General features: G+C 46.6%; 1 protein-coding gene across 1 annotated transcript in view; it reads left to right on the top strand.

The window, feature by feature from the left end:
* LOC147663348 (uncharacterized) overlaps positions 1-14,783 on the top strand; it is a 160,993-nt gene that overhangs the window by 28,200 nt on the left and 118,010 nt on the right. The window contains 1 exon segment of the mRNA XM_086950501.1: positions 7,071-7,227. Within this exon segment, the coding sequence (XP_086806627.1) occupies positions 7,071-7,227 (157 nt within the window).

Genomic DNA, 14,783 nt, shown 5'->3' with positions numbered 1-14,783 from the left:
GAGCGATTTGCTCTCTTTTCGCCGCGCCTTGAAAACATTTTTATTCCCTTAGTTAGTGTGTTCTGTGCTGTTTTATTTAGTTGTGTTGTGTAGCTGCCTTGTCGGGCGCCAAGACGCTCCTTAGCTGGAGCATTTGTGCGCCTAATAAAAACCACATAACATAACATAACATAACATAACTCCACACACACTCCACACAATACCACTCAGTGCCACATAATTATATGCTCCATAATTGCACTGCACTTAACGCAACATACACTCCAAACAATACCACTCAGTGCCACTAATTACACACCACACAATTACTCTACTGAATACAACATACACTCCACACAATACCACTCAGTGCCACATAATTATATGCTACATAATTACACTGCGCTCAATGCAACATACACTCCAAACAATACCACTCAGTGCCACTAATTACACACCACACAATTACTCTACTGAATACAACATACACTCCACACAATACCACTCAGTGCCACATAATTATATGCTACATAATTACACTGCGCTCAATGCAACATACACTCCAAACAATACCACTCAGTACCACATAATTACACACCACACAATTACTCTACTGAATACAACATACACTCCACACAATACCACTCAGTGCCACATAAGTATATGCTACATAATTACACTGCGCGCAACGCAACATACACTCCAAATACAACTCAGTGCCACATAATTACATGTGACATAATTACACTGCACTCAATGCAACATACACTCCAAATACCACTCGGTGTGACATAATTACATGCCACATAATTACACTATACTGAATACAACATACACTCCAGACAATACCACTCAGTGCCACATAATTACACTCTACTGAATGCAACACACACACCACACAATACCACTCAGTGCCACATAATTATATGCTACATAATTACAATGCAACATACACTCCAAATACCACTCACTGCCACATAATTACACGCCACATAATTACACTATCTATCCATCACCCTCACTCTATCTATCTCTCCCCTCTCACACCACTGTCTCCCCTCTCTCACCACTCTCCCCTTTGACACCACTCTCCCCTCTCACCACTCTCCCCTCTCACCACTCTCCCCTTTCACCACTCTTCCCTCTCACCACTCGCCCCTCTCACCACTCTCTTCTCTGTCCCCTCTCCCCTCTCTCCTCTCTCTCCTCTCTCTCCTCTCTCCTCTCTCTCCTCTCTCCTCTCTCTCCTCTCTCCTCTCTCTCCTCTCTTCACTCTCCCCACTCTCCGGACTCTCCCTACTCACCACTCTCACCACTTTCCCCACTCTCACCTCTGTTCCCACTCTCACCGCTCTCCCCACTCACCACCCTCCCCTCTCGCCACTCACCCCTCCCCCTCTCATCACTCGCCCCTCTCACCACTCTCCCCTCTCCCCTCTCACCACTCTCCCCTCACCAATCTCCCCTCACACTCTCCCCTCTCACAACTCTCCCCTCTCACAACTCTCCCCTCTCACAACTCTCCCCTCTCACAACTCTCCCCTCTCACAACTCTCCCCTCTCACCACTCTCCCCTCTCACCACTCTCCCCTCTCACCACTCTCCTCTCACCACTCTACCCTCTACCCACTCTACCGTCTCACCACTCTACCCTCTCAACACTCTACCCTCTAACCCCTCTCCCCCTCTCCCTACTATACCCCCTCTCACCACTCTCCCCACTCTCCCCTCTCACCAGTCTCCCCTCTACACTATCACCACTCTCCCCTCTCACCACTCTCCCATTTCACCACTCTCCACTCTCACCACTCTCACCTCTCTCACCCCTCTCACCACTCTCACCCCTCTCACCACTCTCACCACTCTCCCCTCTCATAACTCTCCCTTTTCACCACTCTCCCCTTTCACAACTCTCCCCTCCCACCACTCTCCCCTCTCACCACTCTCCTCTCTTACCACTCTCCTCTCTTACCACTTTCCCCTTTCTTCTCCTCTCCTTACTCTTTCTCCTTACTCTCCCCTCTCCTCACTCTCCTCTCTACCCTCTCTCCTCTCCCCTCTCTACTCTCCCCGCTCTTCTCTCTCTCCTCTCTCCTCACTCTTCCTTCTCTCCCCTCCCCTCTCCCTTCTCTCTCCTCTCTCCTCACTCTCCCTTCTCTCCCCTCTCCTCTCCCATCTCTCCTCAAGTACACACAATTGTCAATGAGCAATTACACTGCACGCTATGCAACATACCCTCCAAATACCACTCAGTGCCACATAATTACACTGCACTCAAGGCAACATACACTCCAAATAGCACTCAGTGCCACATAATTACACTGCCCTCAATGCAACTACACTCCAAATACCACTCAGTGCCACATAGTTACACGCCACATACTTACACTGCACTCAATGCAACATACACTCCAAATACCACTCAGTGCAACATAATTACATGCCACATAATTACAATGCCCTAAATGCAACATACCCTCCAAATATGACTCAGTGCCACATAATTACACGCCACATAATTACACTGCACTCAATGCAACATACACTCCAGTCAATACCACTCAGTGCCATATAATTATATGCTACATAATTACACTGCTCTCAACGCAACATACACTCCAAATACCACTAAGTGCCACATAATTACACCCCCATAATTACACTGCCCTCAATGCAACATACACTACAAATACCACTCAGTGCCGCATAATTACACGCCACATAATTACACGGCCCTCAATGCAACATACACTCCAAATACCACTCAGTGCCACATAATTACATGCCACATAATTACACTCTACGGAATTCAACACACACTCCACACACACTCCACACAATACCACTCAGTGCCACATAATTATATGCTCCATAATTACACTGCACTCAACGCAACATACACTCCAAACAATACCACTCAGTGCCACATAATTATTTGCTACATAATTACACTGCGCTCAATGCAACATGCACTCCAAACAATACCACTCAGTGCCACATAATTACACACCATACAATTACTCTACTGAATACAACATACACTCCACACAATACCACTCAGTGCCACATAATTATATGCTACATAATTACACTGCACTCAAAGCAAAATACACTCCAAATACCACTCAGTGTGACATAATTACATGCCACATAATTACACTCTACTGAATGCAACACACACACCACACAATACCACTCAGTGCCACATAATTATATGCTACATAATTACAATGCACCATACACTCCAAATACCACTCACTGCCACATAATTACACGCCACATAATTACACTATCTATCCATCTTCCTCACTCTATCTATCTATCGCCCTCTATCTATCTATCTATCTATCTATCTATCTATCTATCTATCTATCGCCGTCACTCTATCGATCGCCCTCACTCTATCTATCGCCCTCACTCTATCTATCGCCCTCACTCTATCTATCGCCCTCACTCTATCTATCGCCCTCACTCTATCTATCTATCGCCCTCACTCTATCTATCTATCGCCCTCACTCTATCTATCTATCGCCCTCACTCTATCTATCTATCGCCCTCACTCTATCTATCTATCGCCCTCACTCTATCTATCGCCCTCACTTTATCTATCGCCCTCACTTTATCTATCGCCCTCACTTTATCTATCGCCCTCTCTATCTATCGCCCTCTCTATCACCCTCACTCAATCTATCTATTGCCCTCACTCTATCACCCTTACTCTCTCTATTTTTCGCCCTCACTCTATCTATCGCCCTCACTCTATCTATCGATCGCCCTCAATCTATCTATCTGTCTATCTATCGCCCTCACTCTATCTATCGCCCTCCCTCTATCTACCTATCGCACTCTAGCTATGGCATCACCACAGCATCCCTCAGGTGCACCACAAAATTACTATGCGCTACCACAGCATCACTGAACGCCACCGCATCACTAGTCGCCACCACAACATCACTCAGCGCCACCATAGCATCAATCTGTGCAACCATTCAACAACAGCTGGTTGAAATATGTTCTCTCAATGTTTCCAGCTTTATTACAAATGTCACAAAAAGATGTTAATATTTCACTTCTGTTCTTGGATTTTCGTCACAATAAAATACACTGAACATAATCTTCACAAAAGTTATTTACAAAAGTTTAAGCTATTCCCATTATAAATTACAATAACTTTGATTTAAGTATTAATTATTAAAATAAAATAAAAGCCTTTGTTACCTCTCCTGAGGCTTGAGCCGGGAGATAGTCTAGCGTTTTTCTTGCTGACTTTTAAATTGCAAACTGCTGTCATTATTATCCAGGTTCTTTTTGCACACACTACCTTTTTAAACTGTGTTTTATATATTTGTACCGTTTTAGCCCATGATATAGAAATTGTTTATTAAATGACTGTGTCCCGATTTGGATTGTGTCTTGCACTGATACTTACTTGTGGCTGTAGTGAGTCCCGGATGCCGGTTCTAACTCCGTGGTGCCGATCCGCCATCTTGGGTGAGTCAAGGTGAGCAGTTCAGACTTTTCCTGCTCTCTCCCCTGGCTCCCGGTTGGCTCCCTCATTGTATAAATTATGAGGCTGGAGCGAGCGCACAGCGGGCGCGCCAAAGGCAAGCCCGTCTGCGCCCGTCCGCGCACCGGGAGCGCCTAGCCCCTGCCACGCTGTCAGTCACTCCTGGGAGCCCCAGGCTGGTCGGAGGTCCTACAGTCGTAAGGAACTCTTAGCGTTCGATAACTTCAAGTGTAAGGGGGGATCAGTGGGCTGTCCTCCATAGTCTTCATAGGACCTGTCCCACCTGCCAATTCTGTTTTCATATTAAACCGCTAGCTTCCGCTCGTTGTACTCAGAGGGAGAACAAGATCCGAGCTGCACTTATTAACTCTCGCTCTATGGTGAAACATGTCACTGTGCCCCAGTGGTTGTGCTGGCCATTCCAGAGGGCTTCAAAATTGTAAGAGTAGACGGCAGAACTGGGAAGGGGTTGCAGTGGTGTTCAGGGACATTTGGGCTTTCTCGAGCGAGCCTTCTATGGGGCTGGTGGATGGGGAGGGCCTGGACTTTTCTATCGTTATGCCCCCACATTACACACTGGGCGGCACTCTAGTTTACCGCCCACCTGGTCCTTCTGGCCCCTTCCTGAAATCCCTGGACGATGTTATTGTTCCCCGCGCTCTCCGTTTTCCATGTTTCTTTCTCCTGGGCGACATTAATATTCATTTACACTGCCCAGTGGCCCCCATTTCAGGAGAACTTATGGATCTGTTTGATCTGGCACAGCTGACCCAGTGAATTAAGTCTCCTTCCCACAAGGGTGGTCATACGCTGGATTTAGTGTGCTCCAACTTTGCCCTGTCGGTTACTGACCCCCTTCAGGTCCCCTTTCCAATCATTATCTAATCCAGTTCTCCTGGTCCATAGGGAAATTTACGGACCCGTTAGGTACGGTTCAAAGCAAGCAGATTCAGAAGATTGACATCCCAGCCTTTTATAAGGCCCTCTCACTCTCGCGCCCGTCGGCAGTCTCAAGTCTTGAAGGAGGGGTTGAGAGTTTTACCTCCTGGATTAGCCAAGGGGCTGATGCTGCCTCAAAATTTCGATCAAACAAACGTCCGAGACAAACTCCTTCTAAACCTTGGTACTCGGACTCTCTTAGGGTCCTTAAATTGGGTTTTAAAAAACTTGAATTTCGATGGTGTCGTGAGTACTGCCCACTAGCCAAATCTGCTCTCCGTGAAGCCCAGAGCAACTACTATACAGCCATTAGGGAGGCAAAGAGTAGCTTTTACGCAGAGCGGATAGCCATGGCCAATACCAATAATAATGAGATTTTCTCCATTGTCAGAAGCTTTCTAACTCCTAGCGCCAAACAATTAGCCCTTCCAACTTCATCACAATGGTGTGAGGTGCTGTCGTCCTTTTTTATTGATAAAATACGGACTATTCAAGACAGCCTGGGGGCCGGGCTTCAGGAGCCAAGGGACTCTTTCCCTCTGCTCCCCTTAGTCCCCACCCTCTCAGCGCCTCCTTTTACAAAGTGTTTACCCTTAGCTGAATCTGATATATTGGCCATTCTTGGATCTCTCAAATCGGGTTCCCCCACTGATCCCTGCCCAGCTAGAGTTTTGGCTGGGGTGGCCGAGGTGGTCTGTCCTGAGGTTACCTCGATTATTAATTTTTCCTTAGAGACTGCCACGGTACCTTTCACTTGGAAACAGGCTAAGCTCTTGCCACTTTAAAAAAACACCTCCTTGGATCTGCTGAAACCCACTAGCTATCGCCCCATTTCTCTCCTCCCGGCATTGTCCAAGGTTTGCGAAAAAGCGGTCTTCCGACAGCGTGAGGCATATGTGGAAGCATCCGGTGTTCTACACCTGACGTAATCTGGCTTCAGGGCATCTTATAGCACGGAGACTGCTCTGGTGGAAATGGCTGAGGCGATAAGGGAATGTCTGAATGCGGGCGGCAGAGCAGCCTTGGTGCACCTCGATCTCTCTGCCACCTTCGAAACGGTGCCCCACCAATTACTTCTCACACGGCTCTCTGACATTGGCATCATCGGTTCGGCTTGGGACTGGCTGAAATCTTTTCTTGAAGAACGTTCCCAGCAGGTCTGGATGCCCCCCTTTTCATCAGCTGCCAGGATAGTAGCTACAGGAGTCCCGCAGGGCTCCACTTTAAGCCCTTTGCTCTTTAATATTTATCTGACTCCCTTGATATTTTTGGCGGAGGAGCTAGGAGCAAAAATAATCGCATTTGCCGATGACACCCAGCTGCTTTTCACCTGGAAAGACTCTGAACTGTCGACTGAAGAGCCCCAGAGATGTCTTGCATCGGTGTTTTAATGGCTTGCACTCGCTCAACTGAAGTGCAATGAGGACAAGTCGGAGGTCCTCTTGTACGGCCGATTCCGCCCTGCCTTTAGAGAATCTTTGTGGCCTCCTGACTTTCCCCAACCAAACTCTGTGGGCACCCCAGTTAAGAACTTGGGGATATGGTTTGGAGAAGACCTGCGTTTTTTGACGCAAATTAAGAAACTAACTGGGTTGTGCTTTGGTACTCTTACTTCTCTAAGATGATTCTTTCCTCTGCTCCCTAGGTCTGTTAAGGAAACGGTCACCCGAGCGCTTATCCTCTCCCGCATTGATTACGCCAATGCTCTGTACTTTAGCATCCCAGGCTATCTGGTTAAAAAACTGCAGTCCATACAGAATGCCGCGGCCACACTTCTTTTTAACATCTCCAGAAGATCGAGTGTAAGACAGCACCTTTGTGATCTGCATTGGCTCCCTGTGGCATATAGAGTGCAATTTAAAGCTGTCACTCTGGCCCACAGAGCCCTGCATGGCCTGGGTCCATTGTACCTGATGAAGCGTTTTGGGTTCTATGCTCCAAGTAGGGTACTGCACTCAGCCTCGCAATGCAGGATGGTGATTCCTAGATTCCGGAGAATGCGGCTTGGCGGTCAGTCCCTTTCTGTGAAAACAGCTAAAGCGTAAACTTCCCTTCCCCGGATTTACGCAACATCCACGACTTTAGGTTATTTAAAAAACAACTCAAAACCTTCTTCTTCAACTTTCCAGTTTAAACTCCTTTGCCCTGCCAGGACCTGGTAACTTTGTGCGCCAGGATACTCTTGAGTAATTGTGCGCGATACAAAACGCCTATAACATAACATAACATAACATAACATAACATCAATACATCTAAGTCACGTAAATACAAAACATATTGCATTACAAATGCTACAGGCGTCACATTTGCAAATGTTACAACTAGTGGCATTGTAAATGACAAAGTTATTAATTTCGCTATTTTCAAACCCAACACATAAAGAAAAATTGTCATTTACAATACCAATAGCTCAAACTTTCCTAATGCGGTACCTATTGCATTGCAAATGCTTGTTCTATTTTGAGTTATATTTGAAGACTGTCCCCCTCATGTATACTTTGACAGGGGTCCACGGTCTGCCAGAGGAGCAGGTGTACCAATTTCCACTACCCCATTGGACTAGCGTCCCCCATGTTTAGCGATCTCCACCAACCTGGCTATCCCTGTGTCTTCAGAGGAGCGACAGGAGCTCCTCATAAAGCACCTAAAGTTTGCTGAGTGGCTGCCATGTTTCACACGGGTGCCCAGCAGACTTTTTTGTTTTACTCCTAAAGTGAGAGTTTGCTTTTTGGAAAACAAAAAAATAATGTGCTTGCTACACTGAGAGCTTTCCACAAGGGAGTCTGGGTCATATTTCCTAGGTTTTTTAGTTTGAGACTGCCTATCTTTTCATAATGTTCCTGAAGAGAAGCAAGCAGGTCAGAATGTCCACCATAAGTAGGGCGGACGGTCTGATGTATGTACGCCAACCTCCCCAGGTATGTCGGTCATTGTTGTGAGGGTTCCTGAGGTTCTGACCTCACTTCAAGGAGAAGGGAACATTGATGGCTTCTTCTCACCAACCTCCAAAATGCTCCTATTTATTTTTATGTTCCGTTAAAATACAATTTGCTAATGGAATATAAATGAGAATAACAGCCAAGCTTTCTTCTCTTATTCTTGGCCTCTTATTCGCCTGCTTTGCAATCCTTCTGAGATAACCTCTTCCAACAATTTATTCTTCAAGAATTCCAGTTGGTTCATGAAAGAGCCTTATTTGTGCAGTTTCTCCTAAATTGTAAAAACTGTTATATGTGAAGATTCTCCTTAGAGACCTTGCTTGGAAGCTTGCAGCATTGTGTCAGCTGTTGTGTAAAACTAGTGAGACATTCTCCAAGGCAGCTTTGTTGCATCAAATGTTGAGAAAAATCAGTGCGCCACCCTCCGAGGCTGTGCTGTTGAATCGGATGATGTCTAAAAGTAGTGTGCAGCTCTCTTAGGCTGCACAGGCTTGTGCAAAACCATTGTGTCTCCTATGAAGGCCAGGCAGTCGTAAATCAGAAAACAGGAAGGATCCATTGGAATTCTAAAGCTATTAGTAAAATAAATCATTTGATCTCACAAGAATTGCTAACATCAGTAAGCAATACCGGTAACCCAATAAACAGATTCGAGGTAATCCTGCAGGCGGTAGTCGCCTCTCTCCAAGGTAGTATTTCTAGACAAGAATGTGTTAAAACATGATAGATAGGAAAAACTCTGGAGAACAAAATTTCTCGACAATTAAATAAATTGACTAGAACGCTATTTCGTTCTTTTAGCGTCCTTAGGCAAGGAGAAATAAGGAAACTGAAAAAACAACACCAACGGAAAAAGTTGAAAGAAAGACAAGCTCTGAGAGATTGTGTCTGGGTAGACATCCAAAAAGCAGTAAAGCACAATAATAATAAAGCATTCTGGAAAATAATCTCAGCGCAGACGGGGATTCGAAAATCAGTTGAAGCAACTCCTGTATCATCATCAGATTTTGAAAAGTATATCTTAAGGCTCTATAAATCCAACCATCAAGACCTTTTATCCCCCAGACTGGATCAGGCATCGATGAAACTCCCCGAACAGAATACAATGGAAATCTCAGCCGCTCAGATCTCTACTCTGATTTCTTCTGCCAGGTCTTCAGCGGCAATGGGCCCAGATAAGATTCCTAACAAAGTTTTACAAAAGAACATTTTTAGCCCTTCTTTGTCAATATTGCCTGGAAAGTGGTGAAATTACTGAATCTTGGCGAGGGAGCGTGGTCGTCCCCCTTTTAAAAAAAGGCGTCAGAACAAACCCTGCAAATTATAGGCAAATAGCTCTCCTAGACGCCTCCGGCAAGATCTTTGCTGCTTGTATTTTGGAACACTTAAAAGACTGGGCTTTTTTCAAGAAAGTAATTCCTATGTATCAGGCTGGGTTTTGCCCAATGCATTCTACATTGGACAATATTGCTGTGTTCCAAACTGTGCTAGATAAGTTTGTGAAGTCAAACGGCCACATTTTATATTGTGCTTTTATCAACGGCGTTCGATAGTGTAGACCATCCGACACTAAGGGAAAATTAGCTAAATTAGGGATACCCAAAGATCTCTTAACAATAATAATCACTCTTCATACATCTATATGTAGTTCAAATGGGGGGCGAAAAAGGCCTAACCAAACCCATCCCTTCGCAGAATGGGCTAAAACACGGATGCTTACTAGCTCCTTTATTATTTTCTATTTATATTAGAGATCTCCCAGGGCGTCTCGCTCAAAGAAATAATTTTCCTCCAAAATTAGCTCAAGTAGATATACTGTGTTTAATGTATGCAGATGACATTGTAATTCTTGACCAAACCCAAATAGGTCTACTAAGCTCTTTGAATGAACTACATCTCTATGCAACCGAAAACTTTCTGATGCCAAATATCAATAAAACTAAAGCACTCCCCTTAGTAGCAGAAGGAAGCCTTTACCTTATACTTGGTCTTTAGGAGACAAGCCAATAGAGACTGTAAGTGAGTACGTGTATCTGTACCGGAAGGCAGATTCCCATGTTGAGGCTCTACAGAGATTGAATCTTTCCACAGGAAACAGACACTTTAATTCAATGCTGGAAGTCTACAATATGTAAATCTGTCACAATTCCCTATGAAGCCTCCACTGGAAGCTCTGCTTTCCTTTTGGCGCTATTCGCCTACAAAACCCACCCCTTTCCCATGCACCTGCACTCCTTTGTATTGTGCCGTGAGGGTGTATGTTTTTTTACTGCTGAAATTGTATTCTTGTAATTCTGATTTATGATGTACATTTGTAACTCTGATTGTATTTTCGATTAAGCATTTCAAAGGCTCGTTTAGAGATTCGTTAGTTTAAACATGTCTAATAAGCATTTTTCTTTTGGTTTAGTTCAAAGCAAAGGCTCAAAGCAAAGGTGCTTCAGGTCAAAGACTGAAAAACAGTTCTCTCGCGTGCGCACCAGCCCGTTTTGGCTGAGCGCACGCATACGTGGGGTGCGGTCGAGTATTTAAACCGCACCCAGCCTTCTGGAAAGCGCTTTGCCTTCCACCTGCACAGAGGAAGGTCGTGTTGTGATCCCTAGCACTAGAAGATGGCCGCTTACCTGAATAACGATCCTTGAACTTCAGACTTCAATCCTCAGCGTCTTCCTGAATGCATAACAGCTCGGCACTTTCATTTCAGCATCAGAATCTGCAAAGAAAAAAGAGATAAGTGTTATTTCTTTTAGTTTAAGGCGCCCTTCGCAAGAGAGGTATCCCAAACTATTTTTGGAACATTTAATCAAGAGACAATTCAAGAATCTTGGACTTGGTGATTTCTAGTAGGTACTTAGGAGAGTGAATAGTTTTGTAAAAGTGTCAAGAGGTGATGCCTGTAATTCAGAAAGAAGGTATTTCTGTATGTCATATCTGTTATTCTTTTCTCGAGTTGTTTAACCTATTATTTTAGAAAGCAAGTCACAGAAGGAAAAGACACAGATTCTTACTCTGAGTAAGTAAAGAAGGGGAAGAAGCTTTTTATTGTAAAAAGAAGGATCATCAATGAAAAAGGGGGGATTTGTAGCTGGAAGGGTGAAAGGTTTGTTTTGAAACTACTGTTTGTTTATTACAGTGACCCTCTTCACAAGACCATGCTAACTAAAGGACAACAACGCAGGAGACAGACTAAATCACCCGACTCATCTGACAAGAAAGACATACTGGACGAAATACAGACAACAGCTGAACGCAGGTAGAGAAAGGAAGGTTTTTAAATCAGTTGTAATTGGGTGCACTGCCAGTTTATACGCATTCGATTTTAATTACTGTGGGTATCCTAGGTGCTATTCGGCGAGTGGACAAACTTAAACCACTCCCTAGAGTAGAGGAAACTACTGCTAATTGCTTTACGAATAGAAAGGGGCGACCAATCGGTCCCCCCGAACGTATGGTGGAGGACCCCGATCCCCCCGGGAAGCCATTTTGGGCGGGAGGCGCGTCTCGGCTGGTATGCCCGAAGCGGCGTAGCCGGGGCGCGCTTTTTCCCGCCCAAGAGTGGGTTGTCCTAGACACCGAAGCCGTTCGCCACGCCCCGGAAGGCGGGAGGAGGCGGGTCCACGCCCGCCCAGAGAGGAATAAAAGGAGCCACAAGCCAAGGAAGCATCCTCTTGTTCCTGTGCTCTGAAGCTGCACCTCCTCGCTGCACGTGAGCTCGAGACCGAACGAAGAGCCATTTGTGAAATTTGTCATTTCTCTCTTTTCTCTTCTAGCACTGCAAATCGCGTTCAGGATCTTTCACCTACGAAGAAAAATGCCGGGCAAGAGAGTCGCAAAGAAGGTCAGCACCGACCAGATGCTCCGGATGTTGGTGAAGGACATGGCAGAGATGAAGAGAAAAATGGCGGCCAGGGACGGTGCGGGAAGGCCAAAAAGACCCAACCCGACGGAGGCGCCGGCCGGAAGAAGGAAGAGGGCCAGGAATGGGTCAAACGAGGACGAGGTCCCAGTTCCAGAGGCTCCCCCGTTGAGCCCCCCTAGACCAGCGGAGATTCCCGCGCCGGCTCCTGCCGAGGGCCAGCGGATCCCCGTTGTGGTTACCCCAGTTGACGAAGGGGACATGCCTCCGGAGTTGGCCGCCCAGTTGGCGGCATGGCTGGGTAATAGCGGCGGGCGTTCCGTGGCTCCGGGGGACACGGCTGAGGAGGCCAAGCAATTAATGAGGCAGTTGCGGCAGTCTCGAGAGGCCGCGAAACCTCCTTGTCCGTTTGTTTCCCCGCAGGCTCCAGTAGAGCAACCCGCAGCTGGCACGAGTTCGGCAGCAACGGCGGTTACAGCTTCTAGCTCAGGTAAGCAGCTAATGCCGATTGCGGGGAAGGGGTCTGTACCCTCGAGAAGGGAGAAATTGGCTCAGCATATCCCGATGGAGGTCAAGGAACGGATATGGGCTGAGAAATACGTAAACATGTTCTCCTTGCTAACTGACCATTATGAGATTGAGCATGTGAAAGTTCAGAAGGAACTCATGCATCCGAGTGTTTGGCGCGCAAAAATGGCCGCTTTCAGAGTCGATGAGACGATAGGTAACTGGGGTAGAGCATTTGGCATATTCACATCGATTATGGGGGAACGGAGACCAGATTTGTTGACCGAGTTACCTGTGTACCAGTCACGTATTATGGAATATTCTCAGACATATGTTGGCAATGAGTGGTTTTGTTATGATAACATTTTTCGTAAAGCTAAAGAGTTCGATACGTGCCTGACGTGGGATTGTTACGACTCCATTTCTTGGCAAAAAATGGAAAAATCAGGCATGTTAAAGGCGCCTTTGTTGGGGGGGGGGCGGGAGTGAACTTTCCCGCCAACCATCCGGGGCGCCCTTTCGGACAGGGGCAAGTAATGAGCATCACCCAAGGCCGAACGGCAATACAGGTAAAAAAGGGGTATGCTGGAACTTTAACAAGGGAAAGTGTACGAGGCCCCAGGGGTCATGCAAGTTTAGACATTAATGTGGGGGGTGTGGACAGTCTTCGCATCCCGAGACCATGTGCAGAGCCAAAACGGGTGATAACGGTAGTAGGGCAAGCGCCAAACAGGTCTGACATAGTCCGAGGGGCGGCTTTACCTACACCGGTTGATACCATGGCAATGATTCCTTGGCTCAGCGTATACCCTGATCATGTCTCCGCTGGGGTGCTGCGGGACGGGTTTTCTTATGGTTTCCGCATCCCGGTGGGGAATTTTCAGGGTAAAGCACAGTGTAAGAACCAACTTTCGGTCCTGCATAATACGGCAGTGGTGCAAGCAAAGATTGGGAAAGAAGTAGCCCGGGGTCGGGTGGCAGGACCATTCTACACGCCACCAGTTCCTAATTTTGTTTGTTCGCCATTGGGAGTGGTCCCCAAGAAGGACCCGGGTGAGTTTAGACTGATACATAATTTGTCAGCCCCGAGGGATTTGTCAGTTAATGATGCAATAGACCTAGGGCTTTGTTCGGTGCGGTACGCATCCTTCGATGATGCGGTCGCCATGTTGAATCGCCTGGGGCCCGGAGCGCTGATGGCCAAATCTGACATTGAGTCCGCTTTCCGGTTGCTCCCGGTACACCCGGACGATCAGCGTCTCCTGGGCTTTATGTTTCAGGGGCGCTATTACATGGATAAATGTATGCCAATGGGCTGTTCCATATTGTGTGCTTATTTTGAAAAATTCAGTTGTTTTCTGCAATGGGCATTCACAAGGATTACGGGTTTTCAGCATGTCATGCATTATCTAGACGATTTTCTGTTTCTGGGGGCAGCCGGGGACACAGAATGTGCACAGGCTCTAAATTAATTTTGTGATTTGATGAGACAGTTTGGTGTGCCATTGGCGCCAGGTAAGACTGTGGGGCCCTCAACTTCACTCGAGTTTCTTGGAATAGAGCTCGATTCTGAAGAAGGTTGCTTCCGCTTGCCAGAAGAAAAAGTGCGGAAATTCAGGGCTTCGCTTGAAGCATGTATTAGAGAAACTAAGGTGAACTTGCATCAATTACAGCAGACTGTGGGGCAGTTGAATTTTGCCCTTAGAATAATGCCAATGGCCCGCCCCTTTTCCCGCTCGATTGCACAAGCCATGGTCGGTCTTAAAGAGGGGCATCACCGCACGAGGCTCTCGGCCGAGATTCGCCAGGACATGCGCATTTGGTTGGCATTCCTGGCGGACTTCAATGGTCGGGTTGTCTGGACGAAGCCGGCGGTGTCCTCCGAAGAGTTGGGGCTGTGGACAGATTCGGCGGGGAGTATAGGCTTTGGCGCCATATTTGGCAATCACTGGTCGGTTCAAACGTGGCCGTCATGGTGGCACGAGTGTGGACTTACAAGTAACATTGCTTTTCTTGAACTGTTCCCTATTCTGGTGGCTTTGAAAACATGGCCTGA

This window comes from Lissotriton vulgaris, unplaced genomic scaffold (genome assembly GCF_964263255.1).
Source record: "Lissotriton vulgaris unplaced genomic scaffold, aLisVul1.2 SCAFFOLD_300, whole genome shotgun sequence".
Classification (NCBI taxonomy): domain Eukaryota; kingdom Metazoa; phylum Chordata; class Amphibia; order Caudata; family Salamandridae; genus Lissotriton; species Lissotriton vulgaris.
The sequence above is the reverse complement of the archived record's forward strand: the minus strand, read 5'-3'. Positions and strand labels throughout refer to the sequence as shown.